Here is a 26,221-nt window from a genome sequence, read left to right on the forward strand (position 1 = left end):
TTCAGCCTATAATCATATTCCATTTCTTCTTCTCTAAATGTACGAATTGCGATTAATCTTCCGTTTCTCGCTAGAAAGAAAAAAAAATACCGAAAAAGCAGAGAGAAAAAGAGAGAGAGGGGGAAAACTTTAAATAACAGAATATATCGAACGAAATCTCATTTAATATTGTACAATTAGAAGAAAGAAAGAAGAGGGGAAAGAATTTATTCGACGAGCTCGACGAACAAAGAAAAATGTACGCAGTTGCGTAATCGTAAATCGAAATTAAATCTAATCTTCCAAGAGAATTATTTCGCTCGAATTAAAGGTCGCACAAACGAATCGATACGTTATTGTTTCGGACAGAAATTGAGACGGTTTCGATGGTTCGATCGTGGAGCGAAACGCACATGCATGCAGGCGAACGTGTAACGCGAAACGAGCAGCGAATGTATGTTCACCCTATGTAGGTTGAAGCCCTACAGAGTTCCGGACCCGTTTCTGGGACAGTCTCTTTAAAGTTTGCGCGCAATAGTTTTGAAGCACGAAGAGACCACCATTGGTCTCTCTAACTTTCGGAAACTCGGCCAAACTTACGCACCCGCCGCGCTTTCCTCCTAGCCAGACGGTAGACGTTAACAAATGAATCTCGTCGGGGATTCTCGCCAGTCTATAAACTCTAACTCTAACCGAAAGAAATCGATCCCCTCTTGAAATAAATTACCGCTCAAGAGTAATCCAACGATCGAGAGGATCTCTCGCTCGTGGGTGTATTTTAAACAGTTTCGCTTCGCTTATTTTAAACCTGTCGTACAGCTCTTGCGAATCGGATATCGAGCCAGTTTCAATCATTTCTCTTCGAGTTAGGGACAAGAGCGACGATTATGTATACAAAATTCGACCGCTTCTTCCTTTAACATATACTCTTGTAGATTATCTTTCGATGCGCGTTACGGAGTCGACACGTAAAGCGGAGTAAACATTTCCAATTATTTCGAAATAAGCTCGGGATACTTATTACGAATCGGATTTGTTCTCGAACCAGACGAGAGAATGTGATACGAGGATGGCGAATCGTAAAGTGGCCGACCATAGAGCAACGATATTTAGAAAAGAATAGAATGACGCGTCCTATCGCGATTCCCATCACTCGGAACAAAAAATGGGAATAGCGATGCGCTTATTTCGAACAAGATGATCGTTACTTGGAAATTGTACATCGTTAATGAATTATCTTTTTTCTTTTTATATATACATTTTATCTTTGAATTTAAATTCGAATTAAAATTTCTCTGTATCGTATATTTCGAAAGATGTCGATCGAAAGAATGACGATTCGAATTCAAATTCCCCATCCTCGTGTTGTGCATCGAGGTTTAACCGCGCGACCATGCGAACGTTGCTCATGGACGTTCATCGGCACGAAATAAATATTTCCGTGATGCATAGTAATCTCAATGTCGGTCGTGCAGAGGAAGAGAACAATTTTTTAAAAAATCACCGACGTCATACGGTGTCATCAGAGGACAAACGTCGAAGGATCAAAAACGAAAAAAAAAAAAAAGAAGACATAATAAACGTACGAAATGCTCGAACAGGCTGCGTAATGAAAAGAAAATAAAACTGTTCCATTGTCGTCACTTTTCCCTATTCAGATAAATTCACTATCGATTAAAGGAGCTCGATCGATAAGATAAAATTTCCTTTCCAATAAATTCCAATAAGTTGGATTGATTTTTGTGGTGGATGAGCGTATGTCAAACGTAGCATCGAACAGGATTCTTTTCTCGAAACGACCCACAATCGCCGCTATACGTAGACGCGGGATTTGGCAAATCGGCGAGAATGCGAGAGTGCAAAAAGGAAGAGGAGAGCCGGGGACGAGAAAGAGAGAGCGAGAGAAGTAGGGAGGGCGTTTAAATACGGAGAGAGCCGCGTGCTTCTTCAGTCCGGTACCAACAGTCCAAACAGATCCATATCCGGACCCAGAGGGAAGAAAACAAGTATCGCGAGAATCACCGAAATATCACAGAAATTGTAAACAAAAAACGAAGAAGCTTCGTTTTTCGAAATTCACGTGAATCGTGTTATTTTGAGAGGAGACAAAAAGAGAGAGAGAGAGAGAAAGAGAAGAAGGAAAGAAAAGAAAAGAAAAGAAAAAATAAAGGAAAGTAAGAGTGAGAGCTGTTTGAAAGGATTAAAAAAGAGTGCGTGTAGCAATGTGTCAGTGAAAAGTTGCAAGAGGAGAAACGAATCGAGGAGAAAAAAATCGCCAAGGAAGAAAATACAGTATGACTAACAGTATGAAGCAAACCGTTATTAAGTGAGTTAACATTTGTTTATCGTTGCATAAAATTTTGTTAACGAATTTGAAAAATTGTACACACGTCGTGATAGAGATAACGTCTCGATGCGAACTGATCAACTCCTTGTGAACTCCTTGCGATCGTTTGATTTCTCAAAACGTCGATCTCGCATTTTGGCGGTAAAATTTTTAACAACTTTTCAATTAACAAAATTTGCATTTGATCGGTACAATTTCTGAATGGGACGTAAAATAACGATAGATTCGATGGATATTTTTTTTTTTTTTCGATTTATCGTTAGAATCTTGGAGCGCATATCGTATATCTTTTTACCTTCTTATTTATAGCTTTGTCTAAATTAGAAACATCGTACGTTTACAGGATCTTCGGTTTTCTTCGATTTTTTTTCCCGCTGTCGATGATTTGACGAAGTTACATAAAGTTCGTTAAAAACCAGTCACGTTAAGCGAAACCTTGCGATGTGAGATTATATTACGACGAAAAAAATTATATATTGTAGTTAAGTAGTTATCTTTGTTAAAAAGTTATCGAAATAATCGTTCTTCGATTATTATTATCACCGTAAAAGGCATATTTTTTTATTATTTATTTATCATTATTTATTTAAAAGCCATTATGAAGTCGCGTAATTTATTTTTTTTTTTAATTGCGTATCGATACGTTGAATTACACGTGTATCTCGGGAATAGATACAACATTTTGTTTTCATCGACCAGCGACCATTTCAGAGAAGAGCATCATTCTGTTTATTTGGCAAAGAATTTGCCGCCGAGATAGAAACTTATCGCGACGTTCATTTACAATTCGAGATTACATCGAGTTACCAAAATAACGCTTCGAATCGTTTATCAAAAAAAGTTCTGAAAACTGTCAAATGTATTATCTCGTACCGTAAACACAAAATACATACGCGTATATTTATCCTTATTCGATTCGTTCCACACGCTTGTATCGATTCAATTCTCTTAATTTATTTTTTTAAAAGAAAAAAAAATTCTTTTTTTATCTCTCTTACATTATCTTTACATTAGGCTAAGTAAATGTTAACAATCGCGACGAAACAACGATAATGACGCGCTAACGAGCGACAAAAACGCTAAAAGCGAATAAATCGTACAATAATGTTAATATAACGATGTCCCTCATTTTATTCCATTAATGAATTTTCCATCGAGTTGATAGCTCGATCGATGAGCGTATGTAACTGATTTAACAAATTTTATACAAATGAATCACGTTTCGAAGAGAGGAGAGAGAAATTTCGTGATTTCAATGCAGGTTCTCGGTGATAAAACACGACGTCCACGCGTTGATGTTACGCAGTTGCCATTATTTTAACCGCAACTTTTAAAAAGTCCCCTAAAATGTATCTACAAATTCTCGGTAGAGTTCGGTTTCGCTCAAAAAATCTCGAAGTTATGCAGATTGTACAACGTTTATCGTGGTGCTTTATCGGTTGCATTTTTTTTTCGAATTTCGATATATTAATCTAATTGTAAAAAAAAAAAATCACGCTATACGTATATTTATTTCATCCGTCATCTATTCATCCATTTCAGAAATCGTCTCGTTGCTAACTCTAATTCACTTCCTAGCCGACGAAATCAATTAGTGGAACGTTACTAACCGATTTTATCGTGGCGTTAATACAATCTAAATTAAATGATTTCTTGTGACACTGAATAATGAGTAAAACATTATAAAAATAATTTTGTATACGAGAAAAAACGTCGAAATCTTATTAAAACATTACGATCTTGTACGGCAAACCAAAAATTTAGAAAGTTAGAAATTTTTCTTGAAGCGTCCATTTTGTTTTTTTTCTTTTTTTGTAATTTTACATATCTCGACATCGTTTTTTTTTTTTTTTTTGCGACACGAATATCGTTCGTTATGCACGGTTGCGATTAGCCATTGTGGTAATCGATTGCGTCAAAAATGTTTTACATTCGAGATTTTGTAAACGCGACATGAATTTGAGGAAAGGAAACATGCGGTGAACGTAGACAATTCTAAAGATACTTTGATCGAGGCTTAAACTCGAATCACGGTGAAAGTTCTCCGTTTAAAAACAATTTCACACAAGGGCATATCGTGTATTGCGAACAACTGCGCGCGAATCGATCTTATATATCTATCATCTAAAGGATATATATATATAATTTCTTAAATAAAAATAATTTCTTTTTTTATTTCTATCCGTTAGAAATATTACAAAGTTGTTGGAAAAAAAAATAAGCTTTTCGTCGCTTGACGTGAAAATGACATTTAACCGATAACTTATTTCTACTAGTTATCTAATAAAGTGATAACACTAAATATACAAAAAATTAACTAATAACTAAGGTTATCCTCGTCTTCCAATAAATATTCTAATATATAGAATATATTTTATACGAAATTTAACTATTTCAGAGAATATTTTAATTCATTTTCTTCCCTAATGCAATCAAAAAAAATATTAAATTTTAAATAATATAATAAGTAAAATGATCGAATTATTATTCATCTTTGAAAATTCGATAATTACTACCTATGTTTTCTCTTTTCTGTATACTCAGTTTTAAGTTTTTCTCTCCTAAATGTGAAATTCACGAATAAACTTAGTGGAAAACAGTTTGCGTTTTTCTATGTAGCAGCATCGTTTCAAATTTTAAATTTCACGCGGCACACTTTATCGCTTCCTCGATACATTATCGATACATACGATGTGTTCTACCAAGTTGTTCGTAAAATGGCCTTCTAAATTATTTTTGCAAACAATCTTGACAACCTTGTATCACTTCTCGCCTCTCTATTTCACATTTGGCAGCTAATAGATGAGAGATTGATAGGATAATAGTATTATCCATCGAATCGAGTGAAACGAAATGGAAGCACGATACGCCGTGTTGTTTCTCAAAAGAGCGAAAGAAGCGCGAAATCGGCTTAAGTGGACTTTCTTAAGTGGAAGAAAGAAAAAAGTGAACTCGCGATGTTCTTTAATTAATACGCATCATTCGCCTATAAGAAAAAATCTCATTGTTTCGTTTAATCATTCTGTTGTTGCATGCGATTTTCTCAAGCTGTGAAATGAAGTATGTAAAAGGGAATTCATAAATGCAAATAGAGAGAAAGCAAAAAAGAAAGTACAAAGAAGGTTCCTTTTTAAATAATTATCTTATACATTGTATGTTGATGAACTTTTTCTTCTTAATTATTTACCGATCGGAACGAAAAAAATTGCCGATAGATTTACGATTGAGGTGAATTATCGCGTGGTAAGCAGAAAATTATCGAAATAAATTAAATAATTGTAAATTAATAATCATATATTCTGTTATATAAATTTTTATAGTTCAAACGTATGGGTTTTTTTTTCTAAAGGATATCTATTTGTACCTATATTCATAAATTACTGCATTCCTGACGCGTTTAAAAATAGAAAAAGAATTTAAAAAATATACACATATGCTTTCAATGATAGATGGAAAGAACAGTTGTCTTGTAACAATATTATTGTCAGCCTTTGTTCAAGGTAGCCATATATCTCGGTAAGAAACAAAGCGGAAATCTACTAGACGTCGAGCCAAAAATATTATTAGATATAATCTTATTAACGAGTGAAAATTAAACAATTTTTATAACGCTTATTTAAGAATAATCGTAACGATATAAAATGTTTATAAAATTCGATGTTTCGAAACGCAATTAAAATGTTAAATAAACTTGGAAAAGGTCATGCAAATGATATACAACAATCGCGTAAACCATGATCTCAATCGTAAAAAAAATTGAGAAATGTTTGATAAATAAATGATCGGGGGGGAAAGAAATAAATAAAGAAATCGAGTCTGGCGCCACTCGATAAAGTTTAATTGTTTTAAGAAGATGTAAAAAATTACGAAAATAAAGATCGAGAATGAACGTAAGAAAGATTATCAAAACGTTTAATCAAAATGTTCGTAAATACATACAAAAGTTTGAATTTTTTAATAAAATCCAAGATAATAAAATCACGAACAAGCACGAACAAACTGGGCTACGATTATATCATAGGCTGCTCGTATCGAATCACATTTTTATCGATTATACGAATGAGATTCGAGTAGAGATTTGTTTATCCCTTACATTAATATTTTATATACTTTTGCATGTCGTATGTATCTCGCAAATTTGTAAATAATTTCGAAATACTTTTTTTTCTCTCTTTAATCTTTACATAAATATACACAGTTCGTATCGATGACGTAAAATATTTTTTTATATCATTTAAAAAGTTTCGAGTATCAATGATGATAGATGAGCGGTGAAATGATCCTCATTCGCCACGATGCTAATTATTTTTAGTTACCACTTTCATGGCGTACCTAGACCCGACAACGTTATACAGTTAGAATACCTGTTAGAATTGTGCGAGCATAAACCAGGATAGCGTCGTAGTTCGTCGACAATTTCGTAGTTGATGGTTTAATTAAATTCGTTGCTATTTAATAAACGCGACACGAACTAAACTTTTCCTCCATTAACGTTAACATCTTTTATCACGATGCCCCCTATATTCGTTTGGTGAACTAATAAATCGTAGCAACGAATTTCTCTTTACTCTATCGACGTAATAAAAAAATTGGAAAAAAAGAGAAGAAGGAAAAACAATACGCAATATGAATCATACGTGACAACTACGAAATAACTCATAAATTGCTCGATGTACGTAAAATAATTTTATTACGTATGTTGCTTCGACAAAGATTTACATAGAAATAATTTAAGATAGAAAGATACGTTCTTTTTGTCAAAATTTTCGCAACGAAGGAAGTGAAAGTGCTCGAATTCTTTCGAGTGACCAACTCGGAGAAACCTGTCAATCTTTCTTAGAATAAAAGGTAACCAAAGATGCATGCCGTATTTGCGGCCACGAATTATAAAAGTTGGTGTTGCAAGCGTTTCGCCGCGATTCTTCGCCAATCGAAGAATAATAAAACAATGGTACGTATGCTGATGCATCATATAAATGTTTGCAAATAACCACGAGCGCGCGTTGAATCTTGAAATCAAATAAATGCAACGCGATAAGTTTCCTGTGCGATCGTACCTAAGATATCGTTTTGGGATACAGCTTTTATTTATTTTCTTATTTAAAAAAAGAGAACAGGAAGTGCTCGAATATACCCCGTATAATTTGATTTTTTTTTTTTCTTAGAAGAAAAGAAGTACAGATATAAGTTTTAACCCGTGCAAAGAAGCGAAGAAAAAAATAAGAATTATAATTTTTTGCTTTACGTGATTACGACGGAATCGCGACATTCTTCGTTTACATGCTTGTCGTATAACCGGTTATGTTCACCGGTAGATCATTGTCTTATCAACCACGCTTCGACTTTTGCATAAAAGCCAGTTACTTTCTACAGGAAGTGATTGCTCCGTGTAGTACTGGTTCGAGTTCGACCACGTACGACCACGACCGATATTATAATTACACGTACGTTATAGTCGAAATGTTCAATCGTAAACTTTTATCGCATATTTCGAAGATTCGATCAGAAAAATTATATTTCTTAAAAAAGGAAGATATTTCATTTCACACAATCGTCTCAAGCGACGATTAAATATCTATTTGTCGCGCGGTTTTATCGTATGAAAAAAGACGTATAATTCTATTAGACGATACTTTACGATTCTTCTCGCCTCCTCCGATATCTCGACTCTTCTTATGTGTACTTTTTACTTCCGCGACAAGAATTTGTAGTCACCTTGAAATCGCAAGGAATTATCGTTCGACGGAACCATCGCTATCTAGGTGTATCGAAGGTGGTCGCGCGAATTTGTATTCCTCGCCTTAACGCTCTTTCGTTTCCTTATCCCGTTCATCCTTCTAGAACAAGGTCGCCCGGTTTACCGAATTCCCGGCCAAGAGGTCGCTCCACAAATACGATTCGAGGCGAATTAATTTAAAAAGAAGGCGAATAACCCGCGCCAGAGAGTTTTCGTTCTTCTGAAGAAAACAACGTTATTACGCCCACGTCGTCTTTTCAATAGGAAGATTAAAGAAACTGCGACGTAACTGCACTTTTCGAGAATCTCGAACGATGGTAAGATTAGGAACGAAAAGTGGAAAATTGAGGAAGCGCGTTTTATGATACGATGCGAATTTACCGAATCGAGCACGATTTTTACACGCGCAAGATACTTGCGCAAGTTGCGTAATTTGCGGATATGAGGCGATCGTGTAATTTCGAATAATTGATAATTACGATTCATTTATGTTGCTCGAGAAGAAGACGATGATCAGAAGATTGGAAAGAATCGAACAACTCGAGTCGAGAGTGGTCGAGGGAATGGAGAAGTCTGGAATAAGATAAAAATCTGGTGGAATATTTATAAATTAGATTTGCTCGCTTCTATCTACAGATCGAACAAATTTCAATGGATATTTAATTGAATCTGAAGGGAAAAGTGACTACTAAGAGGCTCGAAGAAGGTCGAGTTTATTGGAGGACACGTGTAAGGGATACGACTCGATTATTAGCATTCGATCCACGCTCTCTTCGTACGATTTCGATTCGACACAGTTTCGCGATCGTATCTCTCTCTTGCTGGAAAGCTTTGCCTGCGCCTCGCCGCACAATCTCAACTCGAAAAAGGCGACGAAACGTGTATTTCGATACCATTCAACTTACGATATTACAACTTATTCTAGTATTTCGAGTATTCCACACCTCGAAGAAAATAATATTATTTATATAACGAAAATCTTATTTCGAAATTTATTATCGAAAAGTCGATCCCTTCTATCACTGTTTCCAATAAACTGGTCGTTACTCCACGAATTGAACTACATTTACGCGAAGTTTCGCATAAATTACCAACTGCTCATTTACATCGAACCTGTTTACATGGTTCGAGTAATCTATTGGACGTGTTTTGCGATCAAGCGTGATTGCTTGATCACTGATGCGACAAATTCGGAATCGACCAGACCCCTAATTCCGTCCTCCCGAGGGCAGATACCACGAAATCAAGGCTATATACTTGCTCGTCCTTCTACCACCGGTTAAAAATCTACGATTCGATATCTCGATTTTTAAAAATCTCTCATTCGAGCGAAGGTATTTCGTTTTCGTGTCGATACGCGAATATAAATTGTTTCCATTTATAGAACGGAAAATATTTTGAATTATTCAAAGTTACGTTACACGTCTACGCGCTCGTACGTTCGATCCATTATTCATCATCGAGTAGATTTTGAAAAAAAGAATCCCTCCCCGTTAATAAAATTAGCAGATAAATCGAAGTTGAACGATATCGAATATCTGGAAAATTGTTGGCGAAGAACTGGTCCGATCGAGAATAATGGGAGAAAGATAGAGGAGGGACTTTTGCACGACAAGATTATCGTTGCATGGATCGCGCGATATTTACCGTTTGCTCGATCTTTATTTCGTTCGGTTAGGAAGTGTGTCAGGGTGATCGGCACAATGAGCCTCGCGCTCGTTAATGGGATGGAAATTCGATCGTCTAGGGGACCATTTTCCCCTGGTTTCAGCCAACTGGTTAAGGTCTAAGTTGGTCATTGACTGGCAACACGTCCCTGGACGAGGTCAATACACTCGAGTTGCAACGCGTCGCGAACCTTATTGGCCGACGCTCCAGATGTTGGAACGGTTTATATATTTACCGCAACGAGCCGATTTATTCGCCACTCTCGGCTTTGTTCCCGTGAAATGGCATCGCGTCGCGCGTGGGAGAATCATATTATATACGCCCGCTCGTTTCCTATCCAAACTTTGCCTCGATACTTACTTTCAACTCTTTCTACGATTTCATCCTCCACATTTCTAATTTCTTTCTTACAATTCTCGAAACACTTTTGGAAAATATCCGAGAAGAAAAATAAGGATGGAGAGAAACAGCGTTCGACTAATTCGGGTAAACATTCCGAATTATATTGATAAAAGAATCATCGCGTGATTTAGCATTAGATAATAAATAAAAACACGGTAAAAGGAGGAATGAGAATAATGCATGATATTCCCACCGTTAAGATTATTGGAATTTCCGGAAAATAAATATCGAGATAAACTCATTGATGATTTGAAAGTCAAAACACAGATTAATACGATCGAGCTTGCTCGATAAGTTTTACGTAAAAAGTGGATAAATTACGTATTAAATTTTTTTTTACTACCGAAATGATTAGTTATCGCGAAACACGAACAGAAATTACATAATTGTCGGATTATTTTCATAAATTTTACACGAGTCGTTCAAAAAATAATAAGCAACATACGAGATATCCAACTTATATTGGAACGTGTTTATGTATTTTATCGACGACGTTGTTGCTTTTTAAAATTTATATATTTGTACATAATGCGTATTCGCGACGAAATGATATATATTCAACTTCTCATGAAGTGAGGTCAAAGTTTAACAAAGCGCGGTATTATATGTCCCAAGAAGAAATACAATATTCAAGATTCATTTCTTTATATTGTACTCATTTCCTGTATTCTTCGAGATCTCCTTACCTTGTATACCTTGTATATCCTTGTATATTGATAAATAGAAAATCCAATGCCTGAAATTATACGAGTAATTAGGTATTTTTCACACGATTATGCGCTTGATGGTAAACCGTTCGGTTTCCTTACGCGTCGAGCAATAAGTTGAATCTAGCAAATAAGTAGTTAGCCTTGGACTAACTTTACCGATGAATGTTACTTCTACTCGATGTTCATAATCGATGAAAAATATATTTTAAAGGTGCGCGTCATTACAAAAATCCGTCCTCATTCGTTGTGCGTCACTCAAATTTGTGACGTTTCGTTAAAAATTTAAAATAATTAACCCGATATGTATATTATTAAACAATTTTTCCCTATAAACTATATTTAAATATTTAATAGGAAAAACAATGCACGATAAATGATGTAATAATATCGAGCCTCGCTCAATCGCCAATTTGAATTATTTTTTATTATTGAAAGATAATCGAATTCTACATTACGATCCGAAACTGTATTAATCGATTTCGATATTCTATGCACCGTGACGTATTATTTGTCGAAGAAAAAGAGTGGATACAATCCGATCGCGTTCTTACACGTTCGCAATTTTATATATTAGAATTCAAAGTTAATCGCCACGCTTTCTTCTTACGAACGAACGAACGAATGGGAAGGATGAATCGTTGCGAACGGGTGCGAACATTCGGATAATAAAACATTCAACGAAAAATTAACAAACAAGAGACACGGTTCGTTTTTGCAAAAGATGGGGAAAGAATAGCCGCGATCGATTGTTACATAGTGTATAAAGAATTGTAGCAATTGTATATCAGCGATGTTGTGACACGATGGTTCATCTTTCTCTCTCTCTCTTTCTCTCTTTCTCTCTTTCTATTTTATTTATTATTCGAGGTGACAATGCGGGTAGGAGGAACAATAGAAATCGATAATGATTATTGTTTCTTTACACCGGCCGAGTCTATTATATTTTCCTAATTGTTTTTGAAACTTTTGTATCGTAATTTTCTTTTTTATATATATATATCGCTAATTTTAACTCACAATTTCGTTTCTTTTCTTTCTTTTTTTTCCTCCCCCTTTTTTATCATTAAATTAATTAATAACTTTCGAATCTTTGTCTCTCTTTTGTTGCGAGTATGAAAAGAACACGTGTACGAATATGATTAAAATATTTTTATAAAATAACGAGACAACTATTGTATTTCGCTCGGAACAATTATGCGAACAAGATCGAATGATCGTGGAGAAATAAATTGCTGATTTATTCATACTTATTCATGAGAGGATTCGCGAGAATACAATTTTTCATCCGCTTCTTCTCCAAACTTACGTAAAAGGTAGGTATAATAGTAAAACTAATGATTCTTTCCTCCGTATTATCGTTAACAAAAAGAAAACGTCTACGTACGATCATTCATCTCGAAAAATCTTCTTATTCCTCGGAGAAAAAATTAAATCCATTTTAAAATATTTTCTACTTCTAATGTATTTTGTTCGCGAAGAAAAAAACAATTCTTTCTCCTCGATTCGAAACGACGAAACTATATGAAAATAATAATCGCGAACGATCGTTGAAGAATCTCTCGTGTTCTTCTTTTGCGAAATTATATTTTGCGGTTAATTCACCGTCGACTTCAACAATCTCTAAACTATTAACACCAAACAATTGTGACGTGGATATACTTCTATTAACAACCGACTTTTACTGCTGCTATTTACCAGACTGAAGAAAATCGAAAAACCTTAAAAGATCCCTCGACACGAATAACCATATAAATCTTATCTGCGATCGTGCGAATGAACGTCGCATTTAAATTCTAAGTGCTCGACGCGCAATTCGGAAATATGGAATAAGAATTAGTAGCCCATAAGTCAGTTATGAATGGAATCGTAAACCGCGTATAAGTACCACATACGCCAAGTATTATATACTTGCTTTCCAATGATCGAACAAATTTAAACATTTTATCGTACGATTATTTCTTTTTATTTGAATGTGTTTTTGATGAAAAAACATTACAAAAAGGAAAAGAAGAGATATTACTGCGTTACGTTATATACCACCATACTAATATTTAACTTTTACTCCGTTTCAGAAATCCAACATGGTGGAAGAGACGATCGACGCTGGAACGTGGATTAACCGTGATAGCGGTTTGCGCGGTGCTTTTAGCTATCGGATTTGCTATCGCGTTCGGTGTTCTAGCTGCGAATGTAGCATCTTGCAACCTATCATCTAGAAACGGTAAAAGAAAGAGAAAAAAATGTATCGTCAAAATTTAGATCACAATTTATCTCACAATCCATTGAACCATTCTTTTAATTCTTGAACGATCTCGTCTCGAAATTATGTTAATCGATGTTAATATGTGTTCCATACTACATTTATGTCGGAATGAATATCGTCGTCACACCATCGATATCCAATTCGTATCCGCCATGCTTTCTCTTTGGTTAATTATATACTTGTAGTAATAACCTAAGCATATATTTTAACGAGTTTATGACTGATATTATTGAACGATGTGAACGTGCATTCGGAAAATCTGCAAATGATTGTTAATCTTTTTGCAAACCTTAAAATTGTCGATATCTAATTGTCGTTTAATAGCATTATTAATCATTTCGTTGAAACATGGACAAGTCTTGCGATCGCATCGTGATCGCTTCTTTTCAAAAAAATTACGCAATTACGATCTCACAGTGATCCTTGTGTCTCTAAATCTCTTTAAAAAAGATTATATAAACTTTCTTACAACTTTCCTTCTTATCTCGCTTCTGTATTGAAAACAATAGAATAAAAATTATAGGATAGAGGCGACATATTTCTCTTACGAAACTCGTACGAATAATCGATGCGCGATCTTTTTAATTCTCGAAATATCGCATTGTTACATGACGAAGCATCAAAATTGACGAAAAAATACATTTATAAATAGTATTTTCAAACGTAGCATCACGTAACTCTTCTGTAGAAAAATAGCATTCTTTTATTTTAATTCGATATCGTAAAAATTACTTCGATAAGCGTATGACATAACGTGGCAATATATACGATACGTATCCATGATATGTATGTTTCTTTTCCCCCGATCTGTTTGATCTAATTTGAGATAAAATGCTGGTGGCGTAAATAAGAACGCGTCGATTCTGATGCACTGGAACAAGCGATTACTATTTTGAGAATTAGTCACTGGCTCGTGGTTTCGGTCATTTCGCAAATGAATAAGAAACTGTGTAATATCATAAAAGAAATAGTTACTGAATCATCGATAAATAATCGTTTTTAAGAAGTAATCGTCAATCCGTCGACGATCTTTCTTTTTTTCGCGAATAGATCCCAACTTTCGATCGAGCAGGATCCATGCTGGATTTTACGTTAGATTAGAATCTTTCCTAAATATTCACGCGTTATTGAAATGTTTTTTTCTATATTTTTTTATCTCGTCCAATGAATAGACAACAATGAGAAAGTAACCGTGTAAACGTGATTGTGTGACTTTGATTAAATTCGATATTTGTTCAAGAGAGAAAATCGAATAGATCTCATAAATATTTGAATGACTCATTCGTTTAAGATTTATTTTGAGCGTTATCGAGATAAATTTGCACAAAGATTTTTATTTTTTTTTTGAGATTATTTTAAAAACGAGGATGTTTTATTTTAGAAAATTTAAAAAATTTATCTTAAAGTATTTTTGACGATAGATGGATGGATGAGAGACAGAGGAGACATTATTTCATTTCATATCACATTGAACAAATTGCTTATTGCCCAGCTTAAATATCCATCACTAACAATTATTAACAATTGTCTCGCATTATTTTTATGTTGCAATCGCATCTGCATCTGCGCCTACGCAAGAGTAGATCCTGTTAACTCAGAAGGATTACCATCCACAGCCAACGCTTTGAACGGATATCGACAGAATAAAGATATCCAAGTCATCGATAGAGGACTCCCCTGTGACGAAGATGTATGCTATACGCAAGAATGCATACATACGGGTTAGTAAAAATGTTCGATAATTCGGTAAACTCGGAATGTAAAAGCGCGATTGGACGAGTCGTATTAAATCGAGAAATTTTAGCTTCGAGATTATTAAAAAACATGGACCGTGAGGTAGAACCGTGCGATGACTTTTACGACTTTGCTTGCGGTGGTTTCCTAAAATCTACCATCATCCCAGACGACAAGACCACTGTAAACACTTTTACCGGTATCAGCGACGAGCTGCAGAACCAGTTAAGGACCAGCATCGAGGAGAAAAGTCCCCCGAACGAGCCGAAACCGTTCAGACTCGTCAAGAATTTGTACAAAGCTTGTATGAATAAGAGTGAGTATGTGATACATATATCTTTTTCTTTTTCTCCTAATGAAACGAATAAAAATTATCCTTCTATATTAATATCGAGATATAATTTAAAAAAATAATTTCAGCGGTGATCGAGCAACAAGGGTTAAATCCTTTGTTGAATATTTTACGAAAACTTGGTGGTTGGCCTATATTGGAAAACCAATGGAATGAAACTGAATTCAATTGGAAAGAATCGGTGTACAAGTTCCGTAAGATGGGATACTCAGTCGATTACTTTATCGATTTTAGCATCGGTGTTGATTTGAAGAACAGCACGAAACGGATAATCGATGTGCGTATACACGGAAAGAACTTCATGTTCGGTGAAATTTACACGCAGACGTAAAATTCTACTCTCTCAAGCCGGCTCGAAGTCATTTGCAAATAAAATTACATTAGCGTAATGAAGAAGAAATCGGTAGTAAAGTTAAACGCGTGAATTGCTAATGTAAATTTAGCTTTTCCTAGAGAATATGCTATTTGGCGGAACTGTGAAACAATAATGTTTAAGTTGCATTTATGATTATAGTTTAATATTTGTTTAATCGATCATTTAAATTATCTTTGCTAGGATATAGGATAGAGAATAATAATAATTTAAATATTTCATTTTTACAGTTGGATCAAGCTGCTCTTGGATTATCACGCGAATATTTGTCCAAAGGTTTCACTGATAAAATTGTACAAGCTTATTATAGCTATATGGTTGATATTTCAGTAATTCTTGGAGCTAATAGAACTGATGCAGAAGTCGAATTGAGAGAATCGTTGGAATTCGAAATGAATCTTGCCAATGTAAGTTAATTGTTAAATCAAATCTGGATTCTTTTTTGAATTTTATTCACTTGATAAATACCATCTTACGATATTAAATACTCAATTTTATAAAGATAAATAAATTTAATAAAAATATTTATAATCAATTATATCATATTAAATTTATTTATTTCGATATTTTAATATTTTAAAATGTAAAATATATTTATTCACGCATTAACAAAAAATAATAAAAAAAAATCGTAGTATCTAATAATGTTACTTAAATAAGTTCGGAATAATTAATATATGTAAAACTTAAAATATATCCAGATTTCTTTACCAAATGAAAAACGTCGGAACGCTACTCTTCTTTATAATCCCATGACGGTACGAGAATTATCGAAAAAGTATCCCAGTATACCATGGAAGGAATACTTCAACACTCTTCTGGCGCCTAAGATTCAAGTTGACGAGGAAGAAATAGTGATCGTCAGCGTTCCCAATTATATTGCGAGCTTGGAGAAATTATTAGCCGCCACTCCGAAAAGAGTGCAAGCTAACTACGTGATGTGGAGAGCAGCCGCCTCTTCTGTAAGCTATCTCACGGATGAAATTCGTAAAAGACAATTGCAATATTCCACGGCATTAAGTGGGAAAACTGAGAGAGAACCTAGATGGAAGGAATGCATTGATACGGTTTCCGGTAGTTTAGCTATAAGTGTTGGCGCGATGTATGTCAGGAAATACTTCAAACAGGATGCAAAGAATAATGCCGTGGAAATGGTGGCTGATATTAGAAAAGAATTCACAAAGATATTAAAAAAGGTACAATATTAATAATTTAAATATGTGAAAACTTACTCGAAAGATTTTCTTCCTTCTTCTTTTTAATTTGTGATTTAAATTAAAAAATATTATTTATAATCAATTTTTTTTTTTTTTTAGGTTGATTGGATGGACAAAGATACAAAAAGGAGTGCTCTGGACAAAGCAGCTAATATGTCTAGTCATATTGCTTATCCCGATGAATTGTTAGATGATAGTAAACTCGAACAATTCTACGAGAAATTGGAATTAACGACCGATAATTATTTGGAAGATATTTTAAATTTGACTTTGTTCGGCGTTGAATATTCTTTTAATAAATTGAGACAACCTGTGAACAAAAGTGACTGGGTCACTCACGGAAGGCCAGCTATCGTTAACGCCTTTTATTCGTCTCTTGAAAATAGTATACGTGAGTATACTATGAAATTCATAAAATTTGATGGAACAATAATTTTGTTATAAATCGTTGACCAATAAAAAAGTGCGATAACATTTATGTAATGTTTTTTCAGAATTCCCTGCTGGTATCTTGCAAGGTGCTTTCTTTAATAACGATCGACCAAGATATATGAATTATGGCGCCATTGGTTTCGTTATTGGCCACGAAATAACACACGGCTTTGACGATCAGGGCAGACAATTCGATAAAAACGGAAATCTGGTCGATTGGTGGGCGCCGCAAACAAAGGAAAAATATTTAGAAAAAGCGGAATGTATTATTCATCAATACGGCAATTATACCGTGGAAGAAGTTAACTTGAATGTAATGATCGACTTTTATTATACACACATTCTCTCTTTCTATTTTAATCAAATTAATTATTTAAAAAATAATATATATAAAATAAATAATTATACAAAGAATCACTTTTTATTTCCTATTACAGTTAAACGGTATCAATACCCAAGGTGAGAATATTGCAGACAATGGTGGAATAAAAGAAGCTTATCTAGCGTATCAAGAATGGGTAAAGCGTAATCATGTAGAACCAAAATTGCCAGGACTTCCTTATAATCCTCAACAATTGTTCTGGATTAGCGCAGCAAATACTTGGTGCAGTAAATATAGACCAGAAGCGATGAAACTCCGTATTACAACAGGTTTTCACAGTCCCGGTAAATTCCGCGTACTGGGACCTCTTTCGAACATGGAAGAATTCTCCAAGGATTTTAATTGTCCTTTAGGCTCGAAGATGAATCCTGAAAAAAAATGCGCCGTTTGGTAAAAATCAATGTAATGGAAGAACAAAAGTTGTAGGAGAATGATAACAATGAAATTTAGAATCTCTTTAAAATCTCAGCAGAGGAGAAGGAAAAGGAAGAAGAAACATTTGAGGCTGAAACAGTTTTCCTCTGCACGTTCCATTGAAACCGACGATCTGATTCGATCAAGAAAAATTGTTACAAATAAAATTTCCCCATATCTTGATTGTCGAAGATCTTGGTGGAATTCATAGAAGGAACAACGATAGAAGTGATAATGCTTCGATAGTAGTGAAAATCTGATTTGAAGACATGATCGTGTTCGAGAAAGATCTCACTAAGACATCCAAAGAGATTCACGTTCATAAATTGACTTATAATTGAATTATACGGTGCATATTACTAATATTGTTCGTTAATATATAAGTCCTTTTTTATAAGATAGACGTCCGAGTTTCGATAAGTATTGTAAATAAAGAAAGACCGGGAAACGAGATGGCGCGTCACGACGATTTAAAATTTTCTATAATTATATTTTAGAAAATCGAGTAAACTCCTATATTAAAGATTCTCTGAATCATTGAAAAAAAAAAAGGATGAAGATGGATATATTTAAACTGTGATGATTTTATAGAAGTCGACAATAAAATAATGAAAAAGATTTTTTGCTTTAAGTTGTATGATGACGCGCAAACAAAAAAATATATAGAATTATATCGTTAATTATATTTTCAAGTAACACATTGTTTTATTGATAAACATATATTAGACAAGAAAATTAATACATGTTTTTTGCTATCTGTATAATATTCTTTAGGCTCCGTTGAGCAATATAAGGTTGTTGAATAGTTACCATTTCGAAGTACTTAGATAATATAGTATTAATCATAATAATTTTTAATGTACAGGTGGTAAAAGAAAAAAAAACACCTGTGTGATTACTTTTGTACTGTTTTATTTTGTCTTTTTGCATCTATGTATCACTTAAGCGTTAATTTGTATCGTAATTTCTTTGTTTCTGGATTGCAATCACCAGATGCATAAGAATTTAATAATCAGAATCGGCGATAATAATTATATTTATTGATATATCATATCATTTTAGTTTAAACAGATAAATGTACTCAGTATATTTGTTTAATATAAAATTTTAATATAAAAACATAGAAAGAATATTGCGTCTTAAATTAAATAATCGACTTAAATAAAAATTTTTTATACGTTATATAATACTAGATAAATAAATGGAATATTATATTGAAAATATAATATTTCTACTTCTTATATTAAAAATTAAGAAATATTGTAATTTCGAAAAAGAAATTATAAAAGTTCAATCGATATATTCCATTTATGATCACGAAATATAGATAAAAAGAAAAAATAAATAAAAAATAAACAAAAACAGAGACGGAATAAAAATATTGAAATCAACGCCATCTTCAGAGTGTCGCAATGATGAATATAGAAAGGATAGCAAATGATAAAAGAGAGATAAAGATAAAATAAGAATTGATCATCAGAACCATCTATTGAGTAGTAAAGACATTGGTTTATAAAGCAAATTCTACGATGAAATGATAAAAATGAACGAATATGTAATACGTAACAAAAAAAGTCCTATCGTATGGCGGATGAATATATATTGCGCGAACGTATAGGTCAAAAAAAATATTTTATCTTGTAATATAACACATAACGCGTACAATTGAACTTTTCTAAAAAATGAAAATGAATTTTCCATATAAATGGCTGTTTTTTTTTACATATATTATTTTGAATTACATTTTTACATTTTTTTCCACATTTTTTTTTTATACATGATAATTACATATTTACTGTTAATAATTTTTAATTAGATAAATATTGGCGAGAAATATTTATATACAGAAATCTTTAACAAATATTTTAAATTTCATTCAATTAAATGTCATAAATTCTAAAAGCAACGAAAAAATAAACATTTTAGAAAAAGTGTTTTTTAAAACATGCATTTTTTAAAATATGCATATTTTTATAATAATAAGATATATCTAGAGTTTAAAAAATGCTCATCAATATTATTTAATTTTGATTAAAAAATAAATTTAAAAATAGCACAGTCATTGCAAGGCATGAATTTCAGTGTTCAAATCTTTGATGATTCATCTTTTGTGCCAAAATTTTCAAAACATTGAGGAATATAACAATTTGGACAAATCGCAAAGGATGGCTTTGTTTTTTTTTTTATGATCGGTATTTCAGAAAATAGGATATAAATTTCTATAAAATATTGTTTATCTTACAATTGATCGGTGCCGCATGATTTGATAAACACAAACAAAATAGATTAATCCATTGAGGTACGGCGCCACCGATCAAGAACTATGCGTTGATAAAGTAGACTAATCGATTGGTTGCAACGTTGCCATTTCTATCGAGAACTCCTAGTAGTGGATAGTAGGGGGTTAGTAGTGGAATTACAAATATTCGGTGACGTTTTGGTGCGGGACGAAAGTGAGAAAAAAAGTAAAATCGGGAGAATACAAATTTGGATCGTCTTACTACACGACGCGTGAATCATGTGTCTGTCTGACATCGTGATTCCAAGGTGGCATCTTAGCACCTTGATGTCTTTATTTGCGGCATTCCTGCCAATTACGCAATAACCAGTCTTCACGATGTGGAACACTTCGTATAAGGACCGCGCGTGACTTCATTCGACAGTTTTATTTCTCGATGGTTAATCGTGGACAAACTGTGCGTTCATTTATCTGATCGAGAATACTTGATATCTTAATGCCGAAAATTCCCTCAAATTGGGATTTCTAATGGAAACGTTCGATTTGACGACGACGCTTCTTTGTGTTCAAGGTTACCAACATGAGCTTTTGGTCTCGCAGACGATTTCGCATCACTCCGCTACGAGCGTTGGCGGCATTATTTCTGATGATCATGTTGTTCTGGTATAGTCTCAGTCGGCAAGAAACACCCAGGCAACCATGCAGCGTACCTGAGGAATTTACGGAAAAACTACACGAACTTGCCTACAGGTCCATATATTTGGGTACTAGATACTGTCCGTAGATAAATTATCCAAGTGTTGATATTTCTATTTAGTATGTAGTTGCATTTATGATACGATAGTATGTAAAATTCTAAAGAATCGCTGATCAGATTTTTTTATTCATATCGTGCATGTTCACACGAAATTACTTTATAAAGTATTTTTCCACAATTATATGAATCTATGTGTCTTATATAATTAGATTGTGGATTTTTATGCAATTAAAATTTGTGTTTAAATATTCATCATATACACGTATACACGTATAAGATCAAGAGAAAATAAAAGAAAGCATGTCATTGAAATTGTTTTTTGTTTTATTTCGATATCTCAATCAATTGCCGAGATATAAGGTTTCATAACATTGCATTTTAGTACAAAGATTATGAATGAACCGACAACCTAGTAACCTACATTTTTTCCTGAAAGTGCGTATGACTTGCAGGAATCGCATTTGCTATTTGTCTCGAATTTAAGATAGGTCAGTGAGATGAGATGCGAGCGAAAGAATAATAATAATAAATGATAAATGGAAATAGTAAACAATTAAAAATTCTTATCTTCATACGACGATATCTCGAGAACCGAAAAACATACCGAGATCAAGAAATATTTTAAAAGGAAAAATTCTTCGTTAATAATAATTCATTGATCGAAAATTATCTTCGAAGTTATAGCGGTCTAAAACTATATCTTAATGCGGTTTCATCGAATATATTCTTAAAATAAGTTACGTGATAATTGCTCGTACTCAAGGATATAATCGATTTTCAATTATCGGTCATTAAAAAAAACAAACTGCAAAACTTATTTTAATTTGAAGCTCTTAAATTTCTAAATATCTGTAATCGAACGTTCTATATTTATATCGTTTATCGTATATAAAACATACGATAATATGATAAATATACATTTGCATAAAAATCCGTAGTCTATTTATAACATACGATCAAATCAACAAAAGTTAAAATAACGAAATAATGAATTATTAAATTCATTCTCGTGATCGAAATGAAACTTTCATGGGACACAGTTTTCTCTCATGAACAGTTTTACAAAACTACCGTACCGTTGAACTGTTCTATCTAGTGTGTGGTTTGATTAGGGTTCATTTAGTGCTAGCGAAACTGGACATCGTGCACTTTCTGTGCCTTGGAGGACTATGGGGTCAAGTTCGGATCGGTCGTGCCTTGCCATGGGCACGTAAGGTCGAGCTTTGTATGGTTGACACGCTCAGAGACGATGTTTTAATCACGAAAGCATTCCGCGAAGTTGGTTTAAGCGCTACGTACTTGCACGCGGCTGGAGTATATCGTATTCAAGAGCACGAGGTTGGAGAAGATGCGCCCAAGGTAGAGATCGTGGTTTTTGAAGAGGATGCCGTGGTAAGTTTAATCATCGTAATTTTACCTCAAAGATTTTATTATCGGAATAAAGATGAAGTATTTAGAAAAAATAGTCTACTATTTGAACTTTGTATGTCGAAAACTATTTGATCTTTACAACTAGTTTTATTGCTCGCAAATAGTCTTATTTCGCATAAACGTTGAGATAAGAATGATTCATATATACCTATCAGAAATTCGTATGTTTGTTACGACATTCCATTATGAGTTATAAAGTTGAAATGGCGTGAAGATCTTTTATAATTTATGAGGTGTATTTTATATGTTATACAACCAGGACGAATGAAAGTCATTGCTTGACATTATTTTTGATAATAAAACGATGAACTTTTCTTTTATTAATATTGGTCAGTTTTAGTACGACATTATATTTTAAAAGGTCATCTTGCAAAGAATAAAAATCCGCAACGCTAAAATCGATTCAAACATTTGCCATTTGAATATAAGAATAACAATTTTAACGATATGAAACAAAAATTAATATTTAAAAAGCAAGTAATATATAGATATATATCAAAAAATTAAATATTTAATTTATTTGAAAGTGGGCTTTATACATTTAATAATTGAAATAACGAAATCCTTTTCTTTTTACAGACACAAATGTTAAGAAGAGTCGGTTGGACAAGAAGAGTGCTGCCTCCAGATTGCGAATTTTCTCCTAGTCTACAATGTTTTCCACCTCAACTTGTAATTCCTCCTTTACCGGCTAAGCAATTTGGTGGTCGATTAATTCCTGTCCCTAGAGAAGGTATCGAATTGCAAAAATATCACTATCCCAACGATTGGTGGCTCGAGGTGAAACCCACCGATTGTACCGAACCTCAAGAAACGATTGCGTAGTACTACAATTTTCTAGACACAATGTATTCCCAATGTAACAATCGAATGGCCAGTAGAAAATATGCTCCTGAACTGCTAAAGAAAACACATAATATCTATCTTTGTTTAATTTTATTAGGAAATCTTTTTTATTTTTCATAGAAATCATTTTATTTCGTAAAGATATACAATTGCTAATGTATAATTCAAATTTTCGAAATTATGATTTGTATTCGAAAATTACATATATAATTTTTAATCATTTAAAATAAGAAATAATGTATATTTGCAATGCGTTTTTTTGAATTTTTGAATTTAACGCATAGAAAACTTTTATTTTGAAGATATAAAGGATTTGTCGAATTTAAAATTGGTTAAAAATGATTTAAGAATCATAAATGATTCACACAATGTGAATGATTAATCACAGTTGAAAGTTGCGTTCTCTTTTTTAAAAACTTTCAGAAATCTTTGTTCTTTTATTCTATTATTATAAGATGGTTAATGAATGTAATTAATACATGGATAATAGATTTCGAGATCTTCTAGTCAAGTAAAAGTCGCTTTGTTGAGAAACTATCATCAGCTGAGCTATGTGAAACGTTCGGTAATTAAATACTATATGAATATAAATACTAATATTTTATCATAAAGGAATAAAAACAAATTATACTATTATATGAATAAAATTTCGCACTGAGATTTCTTCTGGGATTTGCAAATGATTAGAAAAGTCAGAATTAAATATGTGAAATCAGAAAGAGAGAGAGAGAGAGAGAGAGAGAGAGAGAGAGAGAGAGAGAGCGTGTATGAAAGAAAGTGTCCTAAACGATATAAAAATTAGGAAAATGAAATTTTCCATGGAAATTGTAACTCGTGAAAGTTAGACGAAAATTAAGTGAAAATTGTTCCTATAAGGAGCTTGATATTCGTGAGAATCTTCATCCTTTATACGTATGACTTCATTTATCTAGGCAATAATAAATTTTAGGGTTAAATTTATCATTAATAAGTGTGAATCCTTTGCACTGTATCGAGAGTTTTAATAATTATTAATTATAATCATGTTTGATGATATTTATATCATGACTCTATCGAATTATAAATTTATAAAATGTTTCTAAGAAATTTTAAATATTTATATTTGAATCTTTGCAAAATAAAAAAGTTATCTGCGAATTTAATATCGTGATTATCGTATGATGGATGAAAAGTGCAAAGGATTGAATTTATCACAAATAATACATAAGCAGAATCGCAGCAAGAAGATATATGTCGATTTCGTGCATATTAGTTCTATTATTTATGTTTTTCGTGATAGTTTTAATTCTGTACTCATGTAAATATTTGTTTATAATGTAAAACTTAATTTATAAATAAGTTTTTTATATAATTTATGAATAAGTAAATTTTTTCTCTATGTATGATATGCTTAAAATTTTAAAATAATTTTTATCTTTTTATTTTTTCCAAAACAAACATTCGTCTTATTGCGATTTTGTATATATAGACTGTAAATGGTATTTATAAATTACATCTACCATTGTATTTAAACTTAAACATTTCTATTTCTAGTAATTACTTTGATTCGAAGCATCAAACTATACAATTATACGTATACCATTGACGTGCTTCTTTCAAAGCTTTAATAGTACAATTATTTATATGAATATTTATATCGCTTTTTATACACGATATTAAACGAAAACGAATGTTTTCTAATATTTCCACGTTTCTATAAATGGTAAAAGTAATTTTGTCACTGTAGTTTTATCGAATAATCATGCTTTAGTTCTCGAATTCTCATTCATTGTAATCGTAAGACGTTTCTGACAATAATTCGTATTGGTTTTGTTGTAAATGTTAAGCAGTAGTTTCAATGATTTTGTTATAACGTCAAGTAACTAAAAATGCAAAAGATTTAAAGAAAAAAGATTATGGGGATAATTATAGAACGAAATAATATTTGTTATCACCATATCTATACTATGCTTCCAAATAATAAATTGATAATTGATTAGCGTTACATTTTATGTATCGATTATTTCGTTTTAAATGAAATGCACATACCGTTTCTCATATTTTATATAGATATACAATTTTATGTATGTATATGTACTTTGTGATCTAACAAATGATTTATTGTAGTTGCCTCTTGGAATCATACACGTCGTTAAATAAAACATGTGAAAAAAGAACGATTAATTTATTAACTTTTTTAATTTCATATAATGTTTTTAAGATTCTTAAAAGGGACGATCCAGTACCTTTGATTTCGATAGATATTGAAATACTTTAATTGTCATATAATTTATAATGATATATCAGTTTTTTAAACATTTTAATCCTACAAATCACCTATACACAATGCACAATTCAAATTTGTCTGCGCCTTGGGCACAATGGTTCAGTTGCACAAACATATTTTTATGGCTGTCCTCATTTGCTCTCCTCTTGAAAGGAAAGCAATCTCTCCGTCCATTTACTTTCCACATGATCTTAAAGTTGTTCCGTGCCTTTAACATTTTTAACATTTCAAATTAGGATAACCGTAAGATCTTTAGGATAAACCGTCCCATTTTCTTTTTACTTCAACATAATGAATAATATATTAGAAGCGCACCGTTCACCAAAAATATCCTCACTCAATAATTTTTCATCGCATCCATCAATCTTTCCTTTCATAATCTTTCCTTTTCTTTCATTTATCATCATTCATTTTTTTCTTTTTCGATCAATGATACAATTCGTACTCGAATTAAATGAAATGTAGTTAATAATAGATAAGTACTTATAACGAATTATTTAATTTCGATCGAACGACAATTCACTTCACCTGACATTCACTTCGTTTCTTGGAAAAAATATCCTTGTATCGTTTCAAATATATTTAGGATGATATATAAAAATCACGATAATTTTAATTTTTTCACATTTTGGTGTGATTTCATTAAAACAATAGATAGATATATTTCACGAA

The 26,221-nt window shown here is 32.7% G+C and overlaps 2 protein-coding genes across 4 annotated transcripts; both read left to right on the top strand.

Annotated features, from left to right (window-relative positions):
- Window positions 1–1,912: 1,912 nt before the first annotated feature.
- Window positions 1,913–21,318, top strand: LOC108003716 (neprilysin-2). Of its 3 annotated transcripts, none has more exons than XM_017066162.3 (10): window positions 1,913–2,305; window positions 12,916–13,064; window positions 14,690–14,827; window positions 14,911–15,156; window positions 15,261–15,469; window positions 15,796–15,972; window positions 16,267–16,761; window positions 16,882–17,173; window positions 17,277–17,527; window positions 17,652–21,318. In XM_017066162.3, the coding sequence occupies exons 1-10, from the start codon at window positions 2,274–2,276 to the stop codon at window positions 17,988–17,990; spliced, it is 2,328 nt and encodes a 775-aa protein (XP_016921651.1). In that variant the 5' UTR covers window positions 1,913–2,273; the 3' UTR covers window positions 17,991–21,318. The 3 variants fall into 3 exon arrangements, with proteins under 3 accessions (XP_016921651.1, XP_016921652.1, XP_061938710.1); XM_017066163.3 differs by having other exon boundaries at window positions 14,723–14,827; XM_062082726.1 differs by lacking the exon at window positions 1,913–2,305 and adding an exon at window positions 2,352–12,156.
- On the top strand, window positions 20,566–24,002 carry LOC108003724 (uncharacterized). The gene is made up of 4 exons (XM_017066179.3): window positions 20,566–20,706; window positions 20,821–20,999; window positions 22,119–22,398; window positions 23,017–24,002. Exons 1-4 carry the CDS (start codon window positions 20,686–20,688, stop codon window positions 23,260–23,262), a joined length of 726 nt encoding a protein of 241 aa, XP_016921668.2. The 5' UTR covers window positions 20,566–20,685; the 3' UTR covers window positions 23,263–24,002.
- The last annotated feature ends 2,219 nt before the right edge of the window (window positions 24,003–26,221 follow it).

The sequence above is a fragment of the Apis cerana genome, linkage group LG12, assembly GCF_029169275.1.
Source record: "Apis cerana isolate GH-2021 linkage group LG12, AcerK_1.0, whole genome shotgun sequence".
NCBI lineage: Eukaryota > Metazoa > Arthropoda > Insecta > Hymenoptera > Apidae > Apis > Apis cerana.

Excerpts from the sequence above, each read along its gene's own strand:
- LOC108003716 (XM_017066162.3), top strand. The coding sequence starts at position 2,274 with ATGACTAACAGTATGAAGCAAACCGTTATTAA. Across the intron at positions 2,306-12,915 it reads ATGAAGCAAACCGTTATTAA|AAATCCAACATGGTGGAAGA; the intron begins GTGAGTTAACAT and ends ACTCCGTTTCAG. Across the intron at positions 15,157-15,260 it reads CAAAGCTTGTATGAATAAGA|CGGTGATCGAGCAACAAGGG; the intron begins GTGAGTATGTGA and ends AAATAATTTCAG.
- LOC108003724 (XM_017066179.3), top strand. The coding sequence starts at position 20,686 with ATGGTTAATCGTGGACAAACT. Across the intron at positions 21,000-22,118 it reads CTACACGAACTTGCCTACAG|GGTTCATTTAGTGCTAGCGA; the intron begins GTCCATATATTT and ends TGGTTTGATTAG. Across the intron at positions 22,399-23,016 it reads TTTTTGAAGAGGATGCCGTG|ACACAAATGTTAAGAAGAGT; the intron begins GTAAGTTTAATC and ends TTCTTTTTACAG.